The 26,482-nt window shown below is 25.2% G+C and overlaps 2 protein-coding genes across 2 annotated transcripts in view; one reads left to right on the plus strand and one right to left on the minus strand.

Annotated features, from left to right (window-relative positions):
- LOC117171601 (sulfite oxidase) lies at positions 1-18,928 on the plus strand. Its single transcript, XM_033359047.1, has 6 exons — positions 1-349; positions 4,167-4,802; positions 7,667-7,853; positions 7,969-8,094; positions 12,376-12,769; positions 17,875-18,928. The coding sequence occupies exons 1-6, from the start codon at positions 312-314 to the stop codon at positions 18,177-18,179; spliced, it is 1,686 nt and encodes a 561-aa protein (XP_033214938.1). The 5' UTR covers positions 1-311; the 3' UTR covers positions 18,180-18,928.
- The window catches only part of LOC117171602 (probable proline--tRNA ligase, mitochondrial), a 20,040-nt gene continuing 12,407 nt past the window's right edge, over positions 18,850-26,482 (minus strand). Inside the window, exons 4-6 of the mRNA XM_033359049.1 lie at positions 26,106-26,287; positions 25,792-26,004; positions 18,850-19,489 (exon numbers count right to left, since the gene is read on the minus strand). Of these exons, the coding sequence (XP_033214940.1) occupies positions 19,169-19,489; positions 25,792-26,004; positions 26,106-26,287 (716 nt within the window). The 3' untranslated portion in view covers positions 18,850-19,168. The remainder of the gene's footprint in view (positions 19,490-25,791; positions 26,005-26,105; positions 26,288-26,482) is intronic.

The raw sequence follows: 26,482 nt of genomic DNA on the forward strand, positions 1-26,482 counted from the left end.
GCTTAAATAAACTCAAACGCTATTAAACGATTTCCAAATAATTTGAAGACGCTATCAATTATAAACGATTACAAAATATTAAATGGCAATGACTATCGTTCTTATCTTGAGTGCTGTTATCTCTAAACTACGAAATCATAATTTTTTTCCCGGTCACGCGCAGAAAAAAAACTCCACGTCACGTGTAAAAATAAATTAATCTACACGTGTGACTAAAATGTTATTTACCGTTTCAAATATTTTTCAATTGAGTGTCAATTTTTTTGATATTTAAATAAGCGAGTTGAGTTCACCAGTACATTTTCTTCATAATGTATCGACATCTAAGAATTATCTGTCCCAGTCAAAGGTATGTAATGACTTATTCATTTTATATTGACTTTCCTTTATTCTGTTCCAGTAATTACTTTCCAGTGCTAATTTTTTTTCAAGGATAAGGCGGGAATGTTTACAATAAATTGAATTTTGTTATTTAAATCGTTACTTTATTTCTTATTTTTGAAACTGTCTTTCATTTATCATTTCAGAATAATGCAAATTGCACATGTTATAAATGACAAAACTACGGATCTTGTGGATTACTGTAAGCAGTTGTGTTTATGTTTATTGACCTTTTCAGATCGAAAAAAAATGATATGTGGAAATTGTGAAAAACGAACGTATTTATGGAAATGAATAATTATTCATATTTTGAATTCTAAATTAAGATTAATTTTCTAATAAAAAATACGAATGCTCAATAAAATACTTAAATTTTTTTTACCAAATAGATGAATTTTCAACCAAAAAGATTAATTTTTTACCAAAAAAGAAGAATTTTCAACAAATTACGGAAATTTTAACACAAATATTTGAATTTTTAAACTAAAAATTCCATCTAACAAAAAATGGAATAGTTCAATTTTCACATTAAAAGATTAATTATAAATAAAATAAAAGGAATCGTCGAAAAAACGGTTAAATTTTCTATCACACCATTAAAAGTTTCTACCTAGCTGTTGAAGTTACAAGCCAAAAAGACGAATTTTCTATAAAAAACGGTTAAATTTTTAACGAAATATTTAAATTTATAGTTAAAAAAAAATTAATTTCTACCGCCAAAAAGTAAAACAAAGTTGTTCAAAAAATGAATTTTTAATAAAGTAGTCGCACTTTCAACCAAGGAGTTAAATTTTCAACCTAAAAAGAGGAATTTAAAAAGTTTTAAAAGATTTAAAAGGATTTAAAATATTTACTCGTATTTTGAAAGACTCTGAAAAATTGTCAATATGTTTCAATCATTTGAACAGATTTTAAATGAATTTATAGTATTTTTAAAAAGTCCAACGAATCTTTAAGAGCGTTAAAAAGTTTTAAGTGATTTTAAGATTTCGTAGAATTTCAAAGATGTTTAAATAAGCATTTCAAAGTGTCTTAAAAATTATATGATATTTTAAAATATTTCGAGAGCTTTGTAAAATTTCAAGAATTATTAAAAGATTTCAAAATATTTTAATGATTTTGAGGGATTACAAAAAATGTTGATATGCGTTAAAGAATTTACTAGAAAATCTATCAGATTTTACAATATTTTAAAAGAACCCAAGGGATTTTATGTGGTTTCTGACGATTTCAATTATCTTAAGGGATTTTCTAATATTTTAATGGATTTCAAAGAATATATTCCCGAGAATTGATTCTTAATTGATTTCAATAATTTGAAGGCATTTCCAATAATTTCAAATATTTTAAAGTATTTTTGAAACCTCCGCGGATTTTGTAAGAGGTTTAAACAAATTCAAGGAATTTCAAAAGATTTTAATATCTTAGGATATTTTAAATAGATTTTAATAACTTGAATTTATTTGACAGGATATCAAACATTTTGGCTATTTTTAAAAACTCCAAAGGGTTTTGCCATATTTCAAAGATGAAGATCTAAAGGTGTTATGATATTTTAAAAGATTACAAGGAATTCCCAATTGATTTTAATGATTTAAGGGTATTTGAAAAAATTTAAAGGAGTTGAAATATTTTAGGGTTGTTTAAAAGATTCTAAGGCATTTTCCAGAGATTTAAAAAGTTCCAAGGAATTTCAAACCTTTTCGAAGAATTAACAAATTTTCACGGAATTTAAAAATATTTCAAGGGATTTTTAATGGATTTGAATCATTTGAAACAATTTCAAAGTGTTTGTAGTATTTTATGGTATTTTAGAGCATTTTAATGAATTTTCAAACATTGCAGGAAATATCAGAGTTTATAGAATTTCACGGGATTTTATAATATTTTAATGGATTTCAAGGAAATCATTCACAAGAAATGAGGAATTTGAAAGACTTCAAAAAATTTCAAAATAGTTTTTGCAGTTCATTTTATTTTATTTGTAATTCATCCAAATTTCTCATTAAATTATCTTTAAATCTTTTTAATTCTTTGTAACTTTCTTCAATTTTGTTAATTCACTCAATTTTATTCAATTCAATCGATTAATATTTAGTTTTTGTTTAATTCATTTCAAAGTCTTTTTAACTAACTTTGAATTCTTAGGCATATCATCAAATTCTATTGAATTTTCTTAAATATTTTTAAACTCGTTTTAAACATTACTGAATTTGGTGCATTTTTAAATCATTTTGATTGGTTTTCAATGCACCGTGAATTTTTATGCATTACATCGAATTCTTCTGAATTCCTTAAATTCCTTTATATGCACTCCAATTTTTTTGATTTTTCCCAATTCTTTTGAATTTAAATTTAATTGTTTTTAAGTCTTATGAGTTTATCCCTAATTCGTTCAAATCAACCTGAAATTCTTATAACTTTCATCGAATTCTTTTGAATTCTTTTAAATTAAAAACAACATGAGTCAAATTCTCGGTTAAAAACTAGTCACTTTTCCACTTTTGTCAAGTAAATCAGGCTATAACAACCCTAAGAATAATTATTTAAAAATTTGTTATTCCATTTATAAAAATTTACCTCTGTTTTTCAAATAAATTCTTTGAAATATATTAAAATATTATAAAATTTCGTGAAATTACATGAAATTTAATTATATTTCCTTAAATCCTGGAAAATTTAGTAAAGTACCTTAAGAACTTTTAGAATCCTTTAAAATCATTGGAATCAACAGAAACCACATAAAATCCCTTCGAATCTTTTAATATATTCTATACCTTAAAGATTCTATAAAAACGTAATGTATCTTCCAAAATTCTAGTAAATTGTTTGAAACAACAAAAAGATTGTTTAAATCCTTTCAAATCATTTAAATATTTTTACATCTTTTGAAATTCCTTAAAACTTTTTAGAGTTCTTGAAGATTCCTTCTCCTTTGACCGTTTAAAAATACCCTAAAATCAATTAAAATCCATTCAAATGATTGACATATATTGAAAATTCTTCGGAATCTTTCAAAATACCAGAAAATATTTCAAATCCTTTTAAATCTTTTGAAATCCCTTGAAAATTTTTAAATTCATTTCTTTAATTTGAAAATTCAACTCATTGGTTGAAAGGCTGAACTGCTTTATTAAAAATTCATCTTTTTGATTGGAGGTTCATAATCTTAATTAAAAATTCAACTGTTTGTTTGATAAAAAAAACTTTTTTGTTGAAAATTTATATTTTAGGGTTGAAAATTCAATTGTTTAAAAAAACTCCCTTTTCTATATTCAAAATTATTATTATTGAATTCAATCAACATTTTTTTAATTCTTCCTAATTAATTTTAATTCTTTTGAATTTAAATTTAATTGTTTTGAAGTCTTATACATTTATCCTAAATTCTTTTAAATAAAAACGAACCTTAATTACATTTTGGGTTAAAAATAAGTCACTTTTGTCAAGTAAATTAGGCTATGACAAGTCTGAAAACAATCTATTTTAAATTGTTTCATTCAGTTTATAAATTTTTCTCTATTAAAAAATGTTACAAGATTATAATTTTGTTCTTTAAAAGTTTAAATCTTAACAGTTAGGAAAAATGAATCGTGGAAAAGTCAGGGTATTTTGAAAATAAAGTTTTTCGGTCATCCTTACTCTAATAATCTAATTATAAGAACAGCACAAATTTAATACCTTATAGTTTTATGAAAGTCATTCATCCATTAGAATTCTAATTACATTTTTGTTGGTGATGTTTCTATACAAAAAATCCTCAAAAATAATCTTTTTTTTCTCAGGTCAAACATTTCATTAAAAAACCTTGTAGAAAGTTTTAAACGAATTTCAAGCCACAACTATGCATTCCACGAAAATCAAGAACCTTCCGGCAAAGGTTCTGAAAACGGAAAGAAATTCGAAAGATACATTGTCTACGGCGCAATCACATCAGCTCTAGGCGTCTATTATTTATACAATCATTCAGCATTTAAGGAAGTACATGCCTTCGAGCCAGAAAGACAAGTATGTGGAACTCGAAGGAGCGATTTGCGAACGTTTTCTGCTGAAGAAGTTGGAAAGCATGATAATAAGGAATCCGGAATTTGGGTCTCCTATAAGGAAGGAGTCTATGACATAACAGATTTTGTCGAAAAGCATCCTGGAGGTCCCAAGAAAATAATTATGGCTGCTGGCAGCTCGATTGAACCATTTTGGAATATATTTGCGAATCATCATCAAGACGATATTTACCAATTGCTCGAATCCATGAGAATTGGCAATCTTTCAACCGAGGATGTTAGTTCTGATCAAGATAATTCGGATGATCCTTATGCTAAGGAACCTAAACGGCACAAAGCCCTGAAAATTAATGGGCATAAGCCATTTTGTGCTGAACCTCCTGCTGCTTTGTTGATCGAGAGTTTCATCACACCTGCGTGAGTTTCGATGATGATCTTTCTAAATTTTACAGAAATTAAATTGAGAATAAGGAGCGGAATTATAGCTTAGGCAATGAATCAAGAATAATTTAAAATATTGAAATATCAGACTTTACAGCAAAAAATGCTCCCAAAACAGGGGAAATCAGATGATTTTTCGCGAAAATAGAAGAGTAGTATTTTTAATCAAGTTAATGTAAATATGAAATTAAATTCAATATGAAAAAAATTAAATTATTAAAATTTCAAGTCGAAATATATTGCATTTTCAACAACATAGTAAAATTTTCGACAAAAAAAGATTTTATACCAAAAGAGATGAATTTTTAACCCAAAAAGGCGAATTTTTAAGAAGAAAAAAATAGTTTTTAACCAAACAGTTGTATTAAAATCGAAAAAGTTAACTTTCAAGCAAAAGAGATGAATTTTTGAAAAAAATTTTTACCAAATAAATCACTTTTCGATACAAAAAGACGACTTTCGTCGAAGGCAGTTGATTTTACAACAAAAAATTAATTTTTTACCCTGAAAGATGAATGTTCAACTATGAGAGATGATTTTTTTAGCATAAAAAATGAATTTTAAATCCAAAATGACGAATTTTTAACGAAATAATTGAACTCTCATCAAAAGAATTAATTTTTTAACGTAGTAGTAGAATTTTTAACCAAATATTTGAATTTCAAACCTACAAAGATGGATTTTCAACCTAATGGTCGAATTTTTAAACAGCAAACATTAAAATTCAAAAAAAAAACATTGGTATTTTCAATTAAACAGTTGAATTGCTAAGCCAAAAAGACGAATTTTTTTGGAAGTTAGTTGAATTTTCAACCAAGTTAGATGACTTTTCTACGATACAAAATCAATTTTTAATCCATAAGGAATAAGAACGAATGCTTAACAATAATTAAACTAAAAAAAATAGTTACATTTTTAACCAAATAGCTATATTTTTATTCTACAAAGATGATTTTTGAACTGAGAAGATTAATTATCCACCCAAAAGAGGTGAATTTTCAACAAAATACGTGTATTTTCAAGCAAAAAGTTGAATTTTCAACTAAGAAAGATTATTTTCAACCAAAAACAAAATCTTTAAATTTTTAGTATAAAAATTTAATGTTCAACGAACACATAAAATTTAAACCAGTTGAATTATACGAAGAAAGAGGAATTTTTAAACCAGTAGTTGAACTCTCGAAAAAAAGATTAATTTTCAACAAACAAGATTAACTTATAACCGAAAGAAGATTTTTCAAAAAAATGATTAAATTTTTAATAATAAATCTGAATTTTGCACAAAATACATTAGTTTTCAATTATAAAAGATCCAATTTCAACAAAATATTTCGAATGAAAAACAAGTTGACTTTTTAACTGCAACAAGAATGTTAATTTTCAATCAAGAAAGATGAATTTTTGACCAAATAGTTGAATTTTTAACTAAAAGATGACAATTTTCAACTAAAAATAGGGTCTTTAAATTTTAATTTCAAAAACTAATTTTAGACGACAATAAGTCGAATTTTAAATAAGCTAATTTAACTAAAAAGACGAATTTTGAACAAAATAGTTGAATCTTAAATCAAAATGATGAATTTTGTACCAAATAGTTGAATTTTTAACTAAAAAAGGAAATGTTTTCAACAAAAAATGGAAAAGCTACATTTTAAGATAAAAAAATTTTTAACAAAAAAATGAATTTTCAACAAAATAGATAAGTCGGCAAATAATTAGTTTTATTTTAAACCAAATACTTTAATTTTTTTAATAGTAGTTGAATTTTCAACCACAAATATGAATTTTTAACTTACATTTGAACACTTACATTTTCAGTATAATATTTTTCCGAAAAACAACTTGGTTTGAACGAAATATATAAATTTGCAACTAAAATTATAAATCTTCAAGAATGTATTTTCAAAAAAAGAATTCAGCATTCAAACAAACGGTTGAATTTTCAACCAAAAAGATGATTTTTTAATACAGAAGATTTTGAATTTTTAAACTAAAAAAGATCACTTTTTAACCAAAAATAAAACAATATGTTGAAAGATTTGTTAAATTTTTAACTAAAGAGATGTATCATCAACCAAAAAATGAATTTTTAACAAAGCGGTTCAACTTTTAACCAAATAGTTAAAATTATTAACAAAAAAAATATGACTTTTTAATCCAAAAAATTAATTTACTACGAAAAAAGGCGATTTTTCAACCAAATATATGAATTTTAAATAAAGCAGTTGAATTCTCAACAATATCAAAAATATAAATATGCAATCAAATAGTTAAGTTTTTAACTATATAAGATAAATTCTCAACAAAAAATGTAGTGGTTAAATTTCAGTTAAAAAAATAAATTCTGAACCAAAAATGAAACGAATTTTCAACAGAATAGTTAATTTTTGAACCAAAGAGATAAATCTTTAACAAAAAAAAATAATTTTCAACAAAGTAGTTCAAGTTTTAGTCAAGTATTTTAATTTTTTAATAAAAATATTATTTTTTAACAAACGAGGAAAAAGGAAGAAAAGGCGAATTCTTTTTTAAAAAGAGAGAGATGGGAAAAGGGGAGAGAGTTTGAAGTCTGAAATATGAAAATTTCTCAAACTTATTAACTTATTATTGAACGGTACAATTGCTACTACATATTAACACACTCCATGAAAATTGAAAAAAAAGAACAGTAAAAAAAGAGGAAATAAAAAGAAATCAATCATAAGAGGTATTAGTTAGATTCATGTTTATTTTTTTAATTTCCAATAATTTCGTAGTTAAATGATTATTTTATTTAATAAAAAAGGGATATGTTAATTCCGTGATTAACTGATTTATATGAATCTTTTACTATTCCGCAGGGAACTATTTTACGTGAGAAATCATCTGCCAGTTCCTGAAATCGATATAAAAGATTACGCGCTGGAATTGGCAATTGAAGAGGACACAAAAAAGGCCTTGAAGTTGAACGATTTGAAGAAATATCCTAAGTACACTGTAACGAGTGCAATAATGTGCGGAGGCAATCGAAGATCAGAAATGGCAGAGGTACTTTGATCTAAATACTGAAACTTTAACTTTGTGCTTGCGATATTTAAGATTTTTTCAGAAATAGAAAATATTGTTCTCTAAAAAAAGGATTAATTATGTTTGTGTTTTTCAGGAAAAAAATTTAAAAGGATTAAGTTGGAGTGTAGGTGCTGTTGGAAATGCAACTTGGTCTGGTGCGAGACTCTGCGATGTTTTAAAATCTCTAGGAATCGATGAAGAAAAATACAATCACGTCCAGGTAAGTTTCTATTGAAGAAATACAGAATAGAAGAACAATTCTTAATTTGGAAAATAAAGATTTATCTAGAAATCTGGTATACTTCGTGAAATCTTTTTGATCTATTAAATCTTTCGAAATTGTTGTGAAATATTTTTTAAACCTTTGAAATCTTTTGAAATTTTTCGAAATATTTAAAAATCTTTTTAAATCTTTGAAAAATTTGTGAAATAGATATAGCTGACATTTTTTAAATCTTTCACATCTTCTTTTTGAAATAATTTGAAATCTTTCGAAATCGTATGAAATCTTTGAAACCTATGCAAAATTTTTGAATTATTTGGAAATCTTTTAGAATCCTTAAAATATTATTGAAATATTACTAAAATTTTTGTAATCTTCTGAAATTTGAAATAATTAAAAATCTTTTACTTCTTTCGTAATCTTTTGGAATTTTCGGACCACTGAAATTCGGTGAGCTTAGTGCACAATATTTTCGGTGATCCTAAAAACTTCGATCTCTTAAATCTTTAGAAGAATGTGAAAGCTTTGCAAAATCTTCTAAAATAATTTTAAATGTCTGTGAAATTTTTGTACAATGTTTTTTAAACCTTTGAAATCTTCTGAAACATTTGTGAAATACTTATAATTGACATTTTTTAAATCTTTGAAATCTTCTGAAATTTGTAATAATTTAAAACCTTTGAAATCTTTCGAAATTGTATGAAATCTTAGAAATCTTGCAAAATATATAGTGTTATATAGTAAATATATATAATATTTCAATCTTTTGAAATTTAATATAATTTGAAATCTTTTACTTCTCCCGTAATCTCTTAGAATTTTTGTTAAATCTCTTGAAATATTAAAAAACTTTAAATTCTTTGAATACCTTGTCTAGATTCACCGAAATACGGTGAGCGCAGTGCAAAATATTTTCAGTGATCCTAAAAACTTCGATCTTTTCGAAATATTTTGAAATCTATGTTAAATATTTTTGAAATCTTTATTTGACTCTTTGCAAAATCTTTTAAATCTGCTGAAATTTTTATGAATATTTTCAAATCATTGTGAAATATTTCTGAAACCTTTGAAATATTCTAATTTTGAAATTTTTTTGAAATTTTTTTAATCGGTTGAAATCTTTTTAAATCTTGGACAAATTTCAAATCATATCGAAATCTTTGCGAATCTCTTGAAACATTAGAAATCTTTGAAATATATGTAAAATCTTTGTAAAATGTTTGAAATCTTCGTGAAATATTTTTTAAATGTTTTTAATTTTTACAAAATCAGGGTAGCCGGTTTAATCATAAAAATAATTTCCCGATAATTTCTCGGTTTTTTCACTTAAAGTGGAACTGTTGAATGTTTAACTTTTAAAATTGAAGTTTAAAAGTTTTTTATTTAAAACATTTAAAATTTTTCAAGAAAAAAATATAAATCCACGCTATCGTTTTTAATTCTCTAAATTAAAAACTCAATCAGTGATCTTTAAAATTTTCAAAATTATATCATTTTGAGGAATTTTAAGCTAGATAAAATTAGAAATTGAAATTTTTAACTGAACACTTCTTAAATTAAAAATTATATTATTTTCATTTTAATTAGTTTAAAAATCCTTGAAAAGCTTCAACATTTTATTTTAAAATCTTTAAAAATCTACAATTTGTTTTAGATTTGTTCAAATTTAAAATTACTTTTGAAATGTTTTCAGAACTTCTAAATATCTGTCCAAATTAATTCAATTTTTTCTACAACTTTGAGGAAATCCTTCAAATTTGACAAATTTCCTCAAAATGTTGATGTTTAAATAACAATTGAACATTTATTATTTGTAGAAAAATTTGAAGAGATACTTCGAAGTTTTTAAAAGATTCAAAATTAATTAATTTTAAACTTGAAATAATAGCCTGAATTAAAATAAAATGTAGATTTTTGCAGATTTTAAACAAAAAATTAGAAGCTTTTTAAGAATTGTGAAAGGCTTCAAAAGAATAAATGCATTTTCTTACGATTCCTATGAAAATTAAAAATAATTTTTCATTTTGAAAAATTATTTTAAGAGAATGTTTAAAAATGTTTTAAAGGAAATACGAAATTGTCAAAACAGATTCTAGAAGATTTTAAGGTAACTTTCTAAAATTTGCATAATAATTTTGAATCTTTTTAAATCTACTAAATATCTCTTAAAATTACTCAAATTTTTTCTACAAATGTTCATTTGTAAATTATGCATCAAAATTCAACAATACAGTTTAAAATTGTTTACTTTTAAATATTTGGTCTCAATTTACTTGTCTTAAATAAACAAACAAATATTGTTGAACATTCAATAATTAATCATTTTCGTAATTCAAAAATGTAAAATTAAATGAGTCAAAAATGAAATATTTTTAACTGAATCATAGTTGAAAATAGTTTATAAATTTGCAGTCAGACGTTCACATTTTTTTAAATGATTAAGACTTTTAAATTGAAACCGTTTAATTCTTAACGTTAAAATCTAAACATTCCTAAATTTCGAATTTATTTAAAATCGTTTTGTCAAATCGCTTTTTATTCACTCTTTATTACATAAAGTACAAATCCATTAAAAAAATGTTTTATTTATTTATTTATTTAATAAAAGTGGTTTTTGTCAAAAAATTTCAACTGCAAAGGATTTTAATTTTTAATTGTTAAATTCTTCAAGAAAGAATTTAAAACTTTTTAAAATTAAAAATGCAAGCTTAAAAATAAAAATGTAAAATGGAATATTTTGTAAGTAAAATATTTTTTAATTGCGCATTGTAAACTCAATAATTTCATAATTAAAGAAGATAAAACTTTAACTAGTTATTTTTAAAAACTGTTGAAATCGACCTTTGAAATATTTTTCTTCTACACATTTGTAAAATTCCGGGTCAAAAACTGAATGCAAAGTCATTTCCCGGTTTTTTCCGGTCTAAAAAAATTCCCGGTCGTTTTCCGGTTTCCCGGTCCAGCGGCCACCCTGAAAATGTTTGAAATCTGTTTCAATTTTTCGAAATATTTTGGAATCTTTGTGAAATACTTATGAAATATTTAAAATTTTTACGAAATCGTTTGAATATTTTTGAAATAATTTTTTATCTTTGTGACATGATTGAAATATTGTCAAAAGGTTTAAAATCTGCCGAAATTTTTTTTAAATCTAGGAAATATTCTTGAAATCTTTGTCATATATTTCTGAAATGTTTAAAATTTTTTAAATTTTTTAATCTTGGAAATCTGTTTAAATCTTTGTGAAATATTTTAAATCTTAGCAAATGCTTTTAAATTTTAAGAAATCTTTGAAACCCTTTTTTAATCATTTCAAAATTATCATATCGAAATATTTGAAATCTTTATGAAATCTTTTGAAATCTGTGTGAAATTTTTGTGAAATCATTGAAATCTTGAAATCTTTCGAAATATTTTGGAATTTTTATGCAATCTTTGCGAAATCTTTGAAAGCTGTTAAAATCTTTCTAAATCTTTACAAAATCTTTGGAAGTATTTGTGAAATATTTCTGAAATCTTTGAAACCTTCTGAAATTTTTAAAAATTTAACTCTTTCGAAATGTTTTGGCATTTTTTGAAACTTTGTGATATCATTGAAATCTGTTGCATTCTTTTGAAATTGTTGCAAAATCTATGAAATCTCAGCAAATCTTTTGAAATCTTTACGAAATTTTTTTAAATATTCAAAATTGTTGCTAAATCATTGAAAAATCTCCTACAATATTTTAAAACCTTTGAAATTTTTGTGGAAATGATCGAAATCTGTTGATAGCTTTGTGAAATCATTGAAATCTCTGTGAAATCTTCTGAAGTACATGTGAATTAAAAAAATGTAATCTTTTGAAATCTTAGAAATCTTTGTGAAATATTTCTGGAATTTTCTAAAGCTTTGCAATTCCTTCTAATCTTTTGAAATATATTGAAATCTTTGAAACCTTTTGAAGCCATCACAGCAAAATCTTTTGAAACATTAGAAATCTTTCAAATCTGTGTGAAGTCTATGAAATATATTTTTAATATATTTCAAACCTTCTGGAATTCTTTGGAAATATTTTGAATTCATTGTGACATCTTTGCAAAATCTTTCTACTCTCTTGAAATATTAAGAAGTCTTTGCGAAATCTTTTAAATCTTTGTGAAATGTTTTGAAATAGTATTAGAAATCTTTATAATCTTTGTGGAATCTTTTGAAATATTGAAAATCTTGAAATATATACAATGTGTACTCAAAAGTCGAGTGTTCAAACCCTCGAGATTGACAACCATTTTCAATTTTAGTTTGAGGGTTTAGATTTCGATCCATCAGGTTCACCCTATGGTGCAAGCATCCCCATAGGCAAAGCACTGGATCCTAGAGCAGATGTCATCCTCGCTTATGAAATGAATGGAAGTCCGATTCCTCTCGATCACGGATATCCGGTTCGGGTAATTGTTCCAGGAGTTGTTGGCGCTAGGAACGTAAAATGGCTAGGAAAAATCGTAATTTCAAAAGAGGAAAGCCATTCGCAATGGCAACGAGGAGACTACAAAGGATTTTCTCCCAGCACAACTTGGGAAAACGTCGATTTCTCAAAGGCTCCTGCAATTCAAGAAATGCCCGTTACTTCCGCTATTTGCGTTCCTAGCTCAAAAGAAAAAGTCGAGATCAAGAATGGAAAAATTAGTGTCAAAGGTAAATTAATTCTGTATCAGGGCTTCTACTCAAATCCGAGAAAAAAGTCCCTGAAAATTCCATATTTTTCCAGTTATCTCAAGCTTTTTCTAGGTATAATTTTTCATAGTACGGAGTTATTCATATATGTCGTTTTTTTTTTAAACAATTGAGAAATTTAGCAAATTATATGACAAGATATTCCTAAATATATTCGCACCATCGATTAATTAAAAAATTAAATAATACTGAAATCATAATGAATCAATTTTTAATTTGACTCTAAAGTCCATAAATTTGAATAATTAAAATTTTTATTTGATCTTCTTAGACTAAAAATTCAGTGTTAATTTAGGTAAAATTAACATAGGTACTACATTACATTCAATTTAAACCGATTCAAATTCCTAACTTTTTAAGTAGAAATATTTCATTTTTCAGAAGATGAGCGAGTTTGTAACTAAATAGTTAAATTCCCAAACAAAAAGATTAATTTTGTACCAAAGAACGATTTTTCAACAAAATACATGAATTCTTTATGTTCGCCAAAAAATTGAATAGTTAGAGTTTCAGTTAAAAAATTAATTTTCCATAAAAAAAAGGTTTTAACCAAAGCAATTAATTTTCTATCAAGAGGATTAGCTTTATCAAAAAGACGATTTGTCAACAAAATAAATTAATTTTCTACTACAAAATACAAATTTGTAACTAAATAGTTGAATTTTAAACTGGAAAATATCAATTTTTGACCATAAATGATATAGTAAAATTCTCACTTTAAACAAATTTATTTCCCACAAAAAAAATGCAATCAAAGGGGTGAATTTTAAACTAAAATTATGAATCTTCAACTGGAAAAGATGAATTTTTAACAAAAAAGATTAACTTCCAACCAAATAGTTTTATTTTTAACCAAGAAGATAAATTTTTAACTAAAATGATGAATATTTTACTAGAATTCTTGAATTTTCAACCAAAATGATGTATTTTCTAACGAGAAGGTTAATTTTTCAAGAAGAAGAATAATTCTCTACTAGAAAGGTTAATTTCTTATTAAGAAGATTAATTCTCGGCAGAAAAAGACCATTTTTCAACAAAACAAATGAATTTTTAACTAATAAATACAAACTTTCAACCAAATAGTTGAATTTTAAACTATAAAAGATCAATTTTCAACCAAAATTGGAATAGTTAAATTTACAGTGGAAAAAAGAAAATTATTTTCCATCCACAAAAACTTAACTAAAGCAGTGAACCACAATTATGTATTTTCTAACAAGATGATTAATTTTTCAACAAGAAGAATAATTCTCTACCAAGAAGATTAATTTTTTAACAAGAAGATTAATTTGTTGCCGAAAAAGATGATTTTCCAATCAAGTAAATGAATTTTCAACTAAAAAATACAAATTTTCAGCCAAATAGTTGAATTTTAAACTATAAAAGATAAATTTTCGACCAAAAATGGAATAGTTAAATTTTCAGTAAAAAAAAATTAATTTTCCACAAAAAAATCCGCTAAGGCGGTGAATTGTTAATTAAAATAATGAATCTTTGAACAGAATAGATGAATTTTGAAGCCAAAAAATCCATTTTTAACAAAAGAGTTGAAATTTTAACCAAGTAGTTTCATTTTGAACCAGAAAGATGAATTTTTAACCAAAATTATGAATATTTAACTGGAAGATTTTAATTTTCAACTAAAACGATGAATTTTCTAACAATAACATTAACTCTCTACCAAAAAATGCGATTTTTCAACAAAATAAATGAGTTTTTAACGAAAATAGTTGAAATTTCAGCTAAGAAGGACAAATTTTCAAGATAATTTTTCAACCAACAATCGAATACTTACATTTTTAATAAAAAAAATTAATATTTAACGAAATAGTTTAATTCTTATCTAAAATGATGGAATATTCAATTGGAATAGTTACATTTTCAATTAGAAAAATATAGTTTTCAAAAAATAGTTACATTTTCAAACTAAGTGATGAGTTTTCATCTTAAAAGATGAATCTTTAACTGGAATAGTTAAATTTGAAACCAAAAGATGAATTTTCCATTAAATAATGAATCTTTAACTAGAATAATTCAATTTTCGAAACAAAAGATGAATTTGGAATCAATAAGATTAATTTATTGCAAAAAGACGAATTTTCAACTAAAAATGATCATTTTTCAACCAAAAATTGAATAGTTAAATTTTCAGTTAAAAAAATTAACTTGCATCTAAAGAGATAGAATTTTTAACTTAAATGATGGAATATTCGACTGGCATAGTTCAATTTTCAGTTTTAAACAATTGATTTCAAACCAAAAAGAACGAATTTGCAACAAAATAGTTGAATACAATAATAAAAGCTATTTTCACAAATGAAGAATCATTGATATTCAATTTTATATTGCAATTTAAAAAAAAAACGTAATCTCTCGAAAAAATTGCCAGACTTAAAAGAAAATCTGAACATTTCCAGGGTTTTTCAGGTACATAAAAATACCCTGGAAATTCCAAGTTTCCTGGTAGATTGGGCAACCTGTGAATGTTACAAATTTTAGCTTGTTAAATTATGAAAACTAAGCTTTAAATCTTCCTTCTGTATTTTTTAAATTGGATTTACAAACAATTTTACCATTGATTTTACTAGTTAAAACTATAAGCGAATACAAAAAATAAAGATTTTTCCAAAATTAAGTGTTGCATATTGGGAATGTTGGTCAATCATTTTGCCACCTGGTGCCGAAAATTGGTACTAAAAAGTGTACGTACAATTTTAAAGATGTATTTTAATTTTTGCATGAAACCATTTTTAAGATTGTTTTGTGAAGCTTAAAATAACGATTGAATACTAAAAACAAATCTTCATAAAAAACAAATCGTGTTAGAAGACATTTCTATCTTTTACAGAGAAAAAACACATTTTTGTCAAAAATGTTTTAAAAAAAAAAAAAATTATTTCACTATTTTATGTAAGTTTCAATGCATTCTAAGCTTAAATAAACTTTAGTTAGTGTATGTAGCAACAAATTTGATCCACATTGTGCAAAGAATATTAATAATAAAGGATTGGAATTGAAATACGAATTCTAAGTTCATTTTTGCTTCAAAATAAGTCCATTTAAGTTTACAATCTGTTGAAAATCACAATAAATATTACAATAATTGTCTTGTTTTTTTCTAAAAAAATATTTCTGTCAAAAAATGTTGTTTTTTTCACTATATAAGATGTACATTCCATCTAAAGCCCTTTGTAGAGTTCTGAGCCGGTTATATTACTTTGAGAACGGCAACGGGAATGAGAATATTACGGAGAATTTAACCGAGAAATAAATTCTCTGAGAATTTATATAAAAATGCATCCTTTTGGTTGAAAAAATTCGTCTTTTTGGATTGAAAATTCAATTTTTTTCGTAAAAACTTATTTTTTTGTTACAAAAATTCAATTTTTGATGTTACTGAGTTAACTGGAATCTTTTTTGCATGAAAACTCAACTTTTTTGTAATAAAAAATTCCTCTGCTTTAAGATAAATTTCATATTTTTTGATAAAGATGCAACTATTTGCTAGAGAATTCAACAATTTTGTTAAAAAGTCATCTTTTTTGTTAAAAATTCGTCTTTTTGGATCGAAAATTCAATTTTTTCTGTAGAAAATGATTTCTTGTTCAAAAATTCATAGTTCGATCGTAAAAACTCGTCTAAAATCTTTTGCAACAAAAAATTCAACTATTTTTTTGAAAATTTATTTTTTTCACTTAAAACTTCATCTGTTATAGAAGCAATTTCGTTCAACTAATTTGTTTAAAACATTTGGTTGAATCGCTTTGTTAAGAAATCACTTTTATTGTTAAAGATTTATATTTTAAGTTGAAAAGTTATCTCGTTGGTCAAAAGTTTAATTATCTTGCTATAAATTAATCTTTTTTAATTCCAAATTCAACCACTTGGGTCAAAGTTAAACTATATTGTGAATTTTTTTATTGAAGGCTTATGTCTGGTTGAAAATTTAACTGTTGAGTGGAAAATTCTTTTTTTGTCTTTCAGATTTAATTTTTTAACCGAAAATAGAACTTTTCCATTTTTTAAGATTGATATTTTTTAGTAAAATTTCGCGTTTTTTTGTTTGTAACAATTTATTTTTTAGTTTGAAATTTCCTTTTTTTTGCGTAATAATGCATCAGTTTCGTGGAAAATTAATTTTTTGTTGAACAGTCATATTTTTTGTTTGAAAATTGAATTTTTTCAAAGAAAATTTGTATTCTGGTTTGAAGGTTCAATAATTTAGATAAACTTTGATTTATTTTTTGAGTGAAAAATCTTTATTTGTTGGAAATTCGTCTTCTTGGTTTTAAAATTCTTTTCTTTTGTTGTATTAATTATATTAATTTTTTATTAAAATATAAACTACGTCACTTTTTTGTTGGAAATTTGTCTTTTTAAGTTGAATATTCAACTATTATGTTAAAAATTCAAGTATTTTGTTGAAAATTCGAGCATTGTGTTAAAGAGTTATCTTTTAAAGTAGAAAAACTTAAATTTTTATATGAAACACTGTAATTCCTGAATATTTCTGAGCTAAAAAATAATTTATATTCAGCCGCTGATATAACCTGAACAATAAAAATATTGTTAAAAATCATAAATTCTTAAATTCTCTTAAATTATTTTAAATTCTCCTAAATTCTGTCATATTCTCGGTTATATAACCTGGACTTCAAATCTCGGGAATTTAAGAACTCTATTCCCAATCGAATGTCCATCGTATTTAGTTAAAAAACACATTTCCTTTTAAAGCTGTTTTTGTCAAGAAAATAATTATTTTACCACGTTATATAAGTTTCAACACACCATAAACTAAAATAAATTTTAGTGAATGCATATAGCAAAATATTTGGTAAAAAAAATGCAAAAAATATGAATTATAGACGACTGTCTTTATTCACTTATCATTTTAAAGTATGCAAAATAATTTTAAAAAAAAATAGTTTTTAAGCACAAATTAAAAGTACTTTAAAAATCCTACCTGGTTTCGCGAGTTCACATTTTGGCCGCATTGAAAAAATAGATGGCGTATTGCAGCGCAGCGGATCCCAATTGTTCTGAAATTTGTATTATTGTTTTTCCAGGTTACGCTTGGTCAGGAGGAGGCAAAAAAATAATTAGAGTCGATGTGACTGCAGACCGGGGTGAAACTTGGCACACAGCAGATTTAGTGGCAGAAGATCCAAAAGCAAAACCAGGTCGATATTATAGCTGGAGTTTGTGGAGTCTAGAATTGCCAGTTGATCCAAAGAAAAAAGAAGTAGAGATCTGGGCAAAAGCTGTCGACTCCTCCTACAATGTACAACCTGAGAGTTTCAAAAACATCTGGAATCTCCGAGGATTTCTTTGCAACGCTTATCACAGAGTCAAGGTTCAATTAAAACGATAGCTCTTGACTATTAAGTGAAAAAATGAAAAGAGATTAATGGTATTTACTCATATTTATAAGGAAATAGTACTTAAATACCTAAAGAGTGAGATCCCGGTAATTAAGGTATGAAATACGTAAAATAGTTCATTTAACCCTGAAAGCCGTAAAATTACTTAAAGAGCAGACTGGGTGTTCGACACCCAAGGGTATTCAAACCTATGCTGTGCCGACGGTATTGGATAGTTTTTTTTACAAGAAAATCAATTAATGATGTTTAATCTATCTAGTTTAAGGAGAAAAAGGTTCCATAACAGTTTTTGAAATATCAAGTAGTTAAAAAAATGCTTTTTGGAAAAAAAATAAAAAAATGACTTCTTTCACTTTAAAATTCGTAACTTTATAAGTTTTTGATAGTATTACTTAAAATTTTACTTGAATACTTCCGAGATACGGCGCTTCAAAAATCAAATTAGTCTTATAGTATTCGCTCCAAAGAAGGTATTTATTCTAAAAAATAAAAGCTTCAATTCAATGAAAAATGAAATACCTTACTTTGCGTAATTAAACGATTTTCTTGATCTTAAACTGAATATAAAAATTATAAGAATCAAAATTATGTGAAAATAACATAGAAAAATAAGTTTTCATAACATTTTTTAATGTGGCACCATATGTTCCATTTTCTTGAATTTGGTACGTTTTGTTAAAGCGCAAACAAGTTTCAGGGTCTTTTACACCCAGAATGCCCTTTAAGGGTTAAATAGATAGATAAGAAACTTTAAATCTAATAATCTAAGATAATTGATACGTAAGCCTCGTAAGTTATCTACATTTGCTACTTTTATATAACTCGTATTTTACAAATCTTATTTAATACTTCATGTAAATATCTATTGGTGTAAATACAAAATCATTTCTATAAAACGCAAACGAATTTAATTCATTATAACTTAAAGATGTTTAGTTAGTTTCGCTAACTCAAGATTCTTGACATAATTTCGAAACATTTATGAAGCAATCGTAGCTTCTCTTTTTATTTCCTCAGTACTTTTTGTATCCTGATTGTTGAAAAAACTAAATAATGTCTCGATACTCACGTCCTCGCGCTTGGGACTAGTTAAATCGTGAAATTCGAAAAGAGGAGACGAGCCTGTTGCTAATTTACCGATTACTATCACAAATGGAAATCCACATTTTCGGGAGTATATTAAACGATTGCCGATCGTCAAATTCGTTCTATCGTCGATGATGAAATCGACGTTTGATTGAGAGAGGATCTCACAAATTCTTTCCACGTGGGGCGAGGCTATTTCTTCTTTACTTCCAGCCTGTAAAAACACATTTGATAAGGCTTCTAAAATTATATTCATTTAAGGGGTCGTCCAAGAACTACGTTACCAATTTTTGACCCCCCTCCCAAAAATGTAGCGTAGCTCAAAATTCTCTCAAAAGGGTGATTTTCACGTAAATTGGGAATGGTGGTCTACCATTTCGCCACCTGGTGCCGAAAACTAGAACTAGAAAGAGTAGGTACAATATTAAAGTTGTACATTAATGTTTGCATACAATTGTTATTACGATTGTTTTGTGAAATATAAAAGAATGATTGAATACTAAAAATAAATCTTCATAAAAAAAACAAATAGTTTTAAATTGAATTTCCATCTTATACAGTGAAAAAACACATGTTTGTCAAATAGGTTTAAAAAAAACACAATTATTTCACTATTTCATATAAGTTTCAAGGAATTTAAGTTGAAATAAACATTAATTATTGTATATAGCGACAAATTTTATACAGATTATGCGAAGAATACGAATAATAGACGATTTAGGGTGGCCGTTTTAATCCAAGAAAAAAATTCCCGGGTTTTTCACGAATCACAAAAATGTTTCATGGTCAATGAAATTTTAAAAATCGAGCTCCAAAGCTAACAATTTTTTCATTTGAATTAATCAAAACTGAGCTGAAAATGAAAGCACTCAAAGAGGAACTTTTGAATTTCAAACTTTTAAAATTGAAGTTTAAAAGTTTTTCAGATCAATAATTTTGTATTCAAATCTGATTCAAATGCTCAATAATTTACACGTATAAAATGGAAGCTACTAATACTTTTAAACTGAACAATTTTTAATTAAATGCAATTTTTCAGCCAAATTAGAAATTTCATAAATTGTAGAGTTCAGAGATTCAGATTCAGTTCTAAAAATATAAATCCACGTTATCATTTTCAATGCTCTAAAGTCTAAATTGAAGAATCAATCAATGAATTTAAAAAAATGTCAAAATTATATAATTTAAAGCAATTTTAAGCCAGAAACATTAAAAATTGAACTATTACATTTTTATTTATAAAATGAACACTTCTTAAATTAAAAGTTAAATTATTTATATTTTAAATCGTTAAAAATCCTTAAAATGCTTCAAAATTTCATGTTTGATAATTTTGTAAATCTTTCTAAATCTTTTTGAATAAATACTCAAAATTATCTTTTCAAAATAAAAGTCATTATTAATTTTCATAGGAAATGTATTTTAATCTTCTGAAGCCATTCAAAATTCTTAAAAATCTTTTTAATTTTTTTTACGAAATCTGCTAAAATCTATATTTTGTTTTAAATTAGGCCGTGGGCTATTCACACCGAAATTTTGTTACTAATAGCCGGATTTTGTCGGCACACGTAGAGACTTTGTTTAAATTATTTCAAATCATTTCAATTGTTATTTATACATCAAAGTTCAACAATTTGACTTACAAATAAAATTCTTTTTGTTAATAGAACATTTAAAATCTAACGCTCAAAATTTAGTTTTTAATATTTTACTATAATTACTGATTTTAAATAAACAGTCAGATATTTCTAAATATTAAGTAATTCTTATTTTTCTTCATTAAAACATTTCAAATTGAATGGTTTAAAAATTGAATATTTTAGACTAAAATAATCTGTGAAATTTAATAAAAGCTTTTAATTATGAATATATTATTTTAAGGTTAATTTAAAATTGAAAACAGTTGATCAAGTTTCAATCAGGCGTTTACATTTGTTTAACTAATAAGAGTTTCCAATTGAAATAGTTTACATAATATTAAACGTCAGAAACTGGAAATTCTAATATTGCGAACTGATTTCGAATCGTCTTGTAAAATGAATTATTATTCACTTTTTAAATCGTGAAGAGAAATTCAATTTTAAAAATCAGTATTAATTTATATTCACAGTTGATCAGCTAAAAATGTTTTTTTTTTTTTAATATAAAATCTTCGATTTAGAACACTTCTAATTTTTAATTGCTTGAGTCTTTAAAATTGTGTTTTAAAATTCTTTAAAATAAAATATACACTTGACAATTAAAATCTAAAATTTAAAATTTGTTAAAGTGGATGATTCTGGAAATGCGCATTTTAAACTGAATGATATCATAATCAACATTTTTATGCGCAAATTAAAATGCATCTTTAAAATCGTAACTATTATTTTTAGTTCAAATTTTTTTGTCACCAGGTGGCGCATCGCAATTTAACCATTCCCAATAGGGGAATAAATTCTCTCAAATAAAACGAGAGTAAAAACCATATTGAATTTAATTTGAATTTCCTTTAAATTCGTTTAATTTGAAATCGAAATATATTTCATTTTCAACAAAATAGTTGAGTTTTCAACCAAAACATTATTTTTTAACCAAATCAGTTGCATTAGCAACCAAATAGTTTAACTTTCAAGATAAACAAAAGGATTTTCAACAATATATTTGAAGTTTCGACAAAATAGTTGAATTTTCAAGCTGAAAAGGCGAGATTTTTCAAAAACTGTGGAATTTTCATCAAAAAAGTTCATTTTCAACGAGGAAAAATGAATTTTCTACCAAGAAATATGAATTTTCAAACCAAAAGGGCGAGTTATTAACAAAATACTTGAATTTTTAAACAAAAAAGATTGTCTACCAATAGAGATCAATTTTCACCCCAAAAAGACGAATCTAAAACAAGAACAAATTAATTTTTAACCAAATGGTTGCATTACCAACCGAATAGTTGAACTTTCAATAAAAAAAACACGAATTCTCAAGAAGGTAATTGAACTTTTAACCAAATAATTAAATTTTAAAGCCAAAAAGACCAGTGTTTTTTTAAACAGATGAATTTTTTACAAAAGTTCATATTCAACAAGGAAAGATGAATTGTCTACCATAAAAAGTGAATATTCAATTCAAAAGAACGAATTGAATTGAATTTGAATTCTCAAACAAAAAAGACGAATTTTTGAGGAAACAGTTGAATTGTCAACCCAAAACAGTTAAATTTTCAACAAAAAATTTCAGTTTTAACCAAGAAAGATGAGTTTTCTACAACAAAAGATGAATTCTCTACCAAAATATAAATTTCTGACCAGTCAAATGAAACAGCAACAAAAAAACGAATTTTCAAGAAAAAAGTTGAATCCTCAATCAAATAGATTAATCTTAATAGAATAAAGTTCTTATAAAAATATTTGAATTCAATTTTCAAATCAATTCAGATATTTGTAACAAAATATATGAATTTTCTACCAGGCAGTTGAATATTTCAACTCATAAAGAATAGATGTTTCACTAGAAATGGAATAGTGACATTTATAGACAAGAAAATTAACTAAAAAAAATGGATTATCATAAAAAAGTTACATTTTCAAACAAAGAGTGAATCTTAAGTAAAATAATTGTTTAAAAGAGTAGTTCAACATTCAACCAAATAGTTCAATATTCAAACAAAAAAGATGAATTTCGAATCGAATAGTTACATTTTCAATAAAAAAACACGAATTTTCAACAAGATATTTGAACTTTTAACTAAATAACTAAATTTTAATGTAAAAAAAAAACAAGTTTTTTCGAAAACAGTTGAATTTTTTACAAAAATTTATTTTCAACAAGGAAAGATGAATTTTCTAATATAAAAAATGAATTTTGAATTCAAAAGAACGAATTTTTAATAAATTAGTTGAATTTTACACCAAAGGATATTTTATAACAATGTAGATGAATTTTCAAACCAAAAAGACGATTTGTCAGCCACAAATTAATTTTTAACCAAAAATTTGCAATAGAAACCAAATTGGAATTAAAGAACACTTGAATTTTTCATAAAAGTGTTCATTTTCAAGCAAGAAAGACAAATTTTCTACCATAAAAAATTAATTTTCTATCCATAAGGAGAAATTTTTAACCAAAATAGTTGAGTTTACGACAATAAATATGACTTTATCGAAATTGTTTAATTTTCACCATACAAATATGCATTTTTAGCCAAATAGTCGAATCAGAAAAGATGAAACTTGAACCAAAAACAGATGAATTTTCGAATTAAAAAGACCAATTTCTGACCAGTAAAATTTAAAAAAAAACGAATTTTCAAGAAAAAAGTTAAATCCTCAATCAAATAGATGCATCTTAATAGAATAAAGCTCTTATAAAAATAGTTGAATTCAATCAAAAAGACGAATTTTTCACCAAATATTTGAATCATCAACCAAAATATGAATTTTAAACAAACAAGATTTTAATTTTCGAACAAAAACAGGAATTTTTAACAAAATACATTGATTCTCTACCTGAAATTTGAATTTTTCAACTCATAAGGAATAGGTGTTCCACCAAAAATGGAAGTCTTATTTTCAGATAAAAAAACGTAATTTTTAACAAAAAAAAGAGAAGGATTATCATCTAAAAAGTAAAATTTGGAACCAAAACGTGAATATTAAGTAAAATTTTCAATTAAAAAAAAAACACGAATTTGTAACAAAATTGTTGAATGCAACTGTCCAAAGGACAAATTATCTACAGAACGGTTAAATTTTCAACATGAAATTTTGATTTATTTAATAAAAAAAATTGATTTTCTACTAAATAGTTAAATATCCATATCAACGTATACATAAAATTTTAATTAAAAAAAAAATCATTTTTAAACAAATAGTTTGATTTTCTAGGAAATTTTAGAATTTTCAAGCCAGAAAGACAAACTTTCTACAAAATAGTTATATTTCCAATTTTAAAATATGATTTTTAAACTGAAATTACGATTCTTCAAAGAAATAAATAAATATTTGTTAAAAAAGAAGTTTTGAAGGCGAATTTTTAATCAAATACATTAATTTTTAACTGTAAAAGATCAATTTCAATTAAAAATGTCAATTTCCAAACAAAAAGATTAATTTTAAACTAGAATTATAAATATTCACAAAGAAATGTAGACTCGGTGCCTACTTTGACTAATTTTTTACCAAAATAGTTGCATTTTTAACAAATCACTTGAATTTTAAACTAGAAAAAATCAATTTTTAAATAAAAATGTCAATTTTCAACCAAACAGATGATTTTTTAACCAAGAAGATTAATTTCTGAAAACGAAATAATTAAATTTTCATCCAAAGCGTTGAATCTGGAACCAAAAAAATTTAATTTTTAATTTCAAACAAGCTTCTAAATTTTTGACAAAAAAAATTACTTTTTAACAAAATAGTTACATTTTTAACAGAATATATTAATTCTTATCTAGAAAAGATCAATTATCAACCAAGAATATAATACTTATATTTTTATTTAAATTAATTAATTGTAAAAAAACGAATTTTCAGCTAAAATTATGAATTTCCACAAAAAATGAATTCGCAAAAAAGGTTTCAACGTTCAATCCACAACATGATTTTTTAACCAAGAATATTAATTTCTGAAAATGAAATAGTTAAATTTTCAGCCAAAGAGATGAATCTTCAACCAAAAAACAATGAATTTTTAACAAAGTAGTTCAACTTTTAATCAAATAGCTGAATTTTTGACCAAAAAATACTAATTTTTAACAAAACAGTTTCATTTTCAACAAAATAATAATAAAAATGTCAACCAAATCCTAGAATTATTAACCAAATGAGATAAATTCCGAACCAAAAATATAATCAAAATTTTAAGAAACTTAAATTAAATTAAAAACGAAATTAAAAATCCTATTTAACGTTCAATAATCAAATTGAGGCAAACTCCTGTTAAAAAAAAAAACAAGAATCCAACAACCAAATTGGGTCCACAACGAACAAACAAAAACAAAACAAAAATCCTATTGTAATCTGAAAAATTAAAAAAAAAAAATAATTTTCGGACAAAAATAAAAAAGATGAAAGATAAATGAGAAGGGCAGCCAACCATATCCCCTTCCTTTTTGTTTTCTTTCTTTCGTCTTTTTTATTTTTATTATCATCAAATTACAATAAAATAACATTCAAATAAAAAATTAAAAAATAAATCAAATTGCATTACCAACGTTTCGGTACCCGTACAGTACTCTTATCAAGGCAAGAAAAATTTAATAGTTTAAATCGTATAAGAATATTGAATACTTGAAGATCCTTTTCTCATTTTTCTTTCCTATTTTTTATTTTTGTCCGAAAATGATTTATTTTTTATTTTTCAGACTACAATAGGATGTTTTTGTTTGTTCGATTAATTCGCGTTCAAGCGAAAAAAAACGGAAATACATTAAATCTTATCTAATTTCGCATTGTTGCTTCCACTGCCCCCCCCCCCCTCCATCCAAAATGGTAACATAGTTTATGGACGACAATGAAATGGAGGTGGAAAAGTGTTGAAACTGACCTTTGGCGGAATTACACAAACAGTGTAAGGTGCCAGAGCAACTGGCCATCTAAGTTCTTGATCCGTTGATAAAACTTCAACTGATGCGGCTATTAAGCGAGTCATTCCGAGACCGTAACATCCCATTGATAAAGGTTTATGTCCGTGACCACTGTGATAAGTTGCATGGAGAGGTTCTGAGTACTTTGTTTCCAAAAGAAATGTATGGCCCACCTATGATTGAAAATAAGGTTCAACTAACATAAAAATGATTTTAAATTAGAGAATTCGAGAAAAATCCATTTTTTCGGGAAATGGAAATTTTTACAGCTCACCTCTATCGTATTATCTTTAACGAGTGAACTTTTACACGAAGGACAAATTGATTCTTCTGTAGCATTCTCATTCACATGATAATCACATTGCGAACAGGAAAGAACAGTGTCTTCGCCAACATCCGTGGAATAATGATACTCGTGAGACATTGAACCTCCAATGATTCCGGTGCTTCCGAGAGCTTGAAATATTTTCATAATCAGATGTTTATTCTTTAATTAAAGAGGGATTAAAAAATGCGGTTTTTTAAAATTTGAAACGTTACAAAACTAGTTCAGGGTGGCCGCAGAACTTCAATTTCTAAATTCTATAACTTCTCCCTGGTAGATTTTTCATTTTCCTTGACTACTGAAATTGTAATTTTGTAACATTTTTA

The sequence above is a fragment of the Belonocnema kinseyi genome, chromosome 4 (genome assembly GCF_010883055.1).
Source record: "Belonocnema kinseyi isolate 2016_QV_RU_SX_M_011 chromosome 4, B_treatae_v1, whole genome shotgun sequence".
Taxonomy (NCBI): Eukaryota; Metazoa; Arthropoda; class Insecta; order Hymenoptera; family Cynipidae; genus Belonocnema; species Belonocnema kinseyi.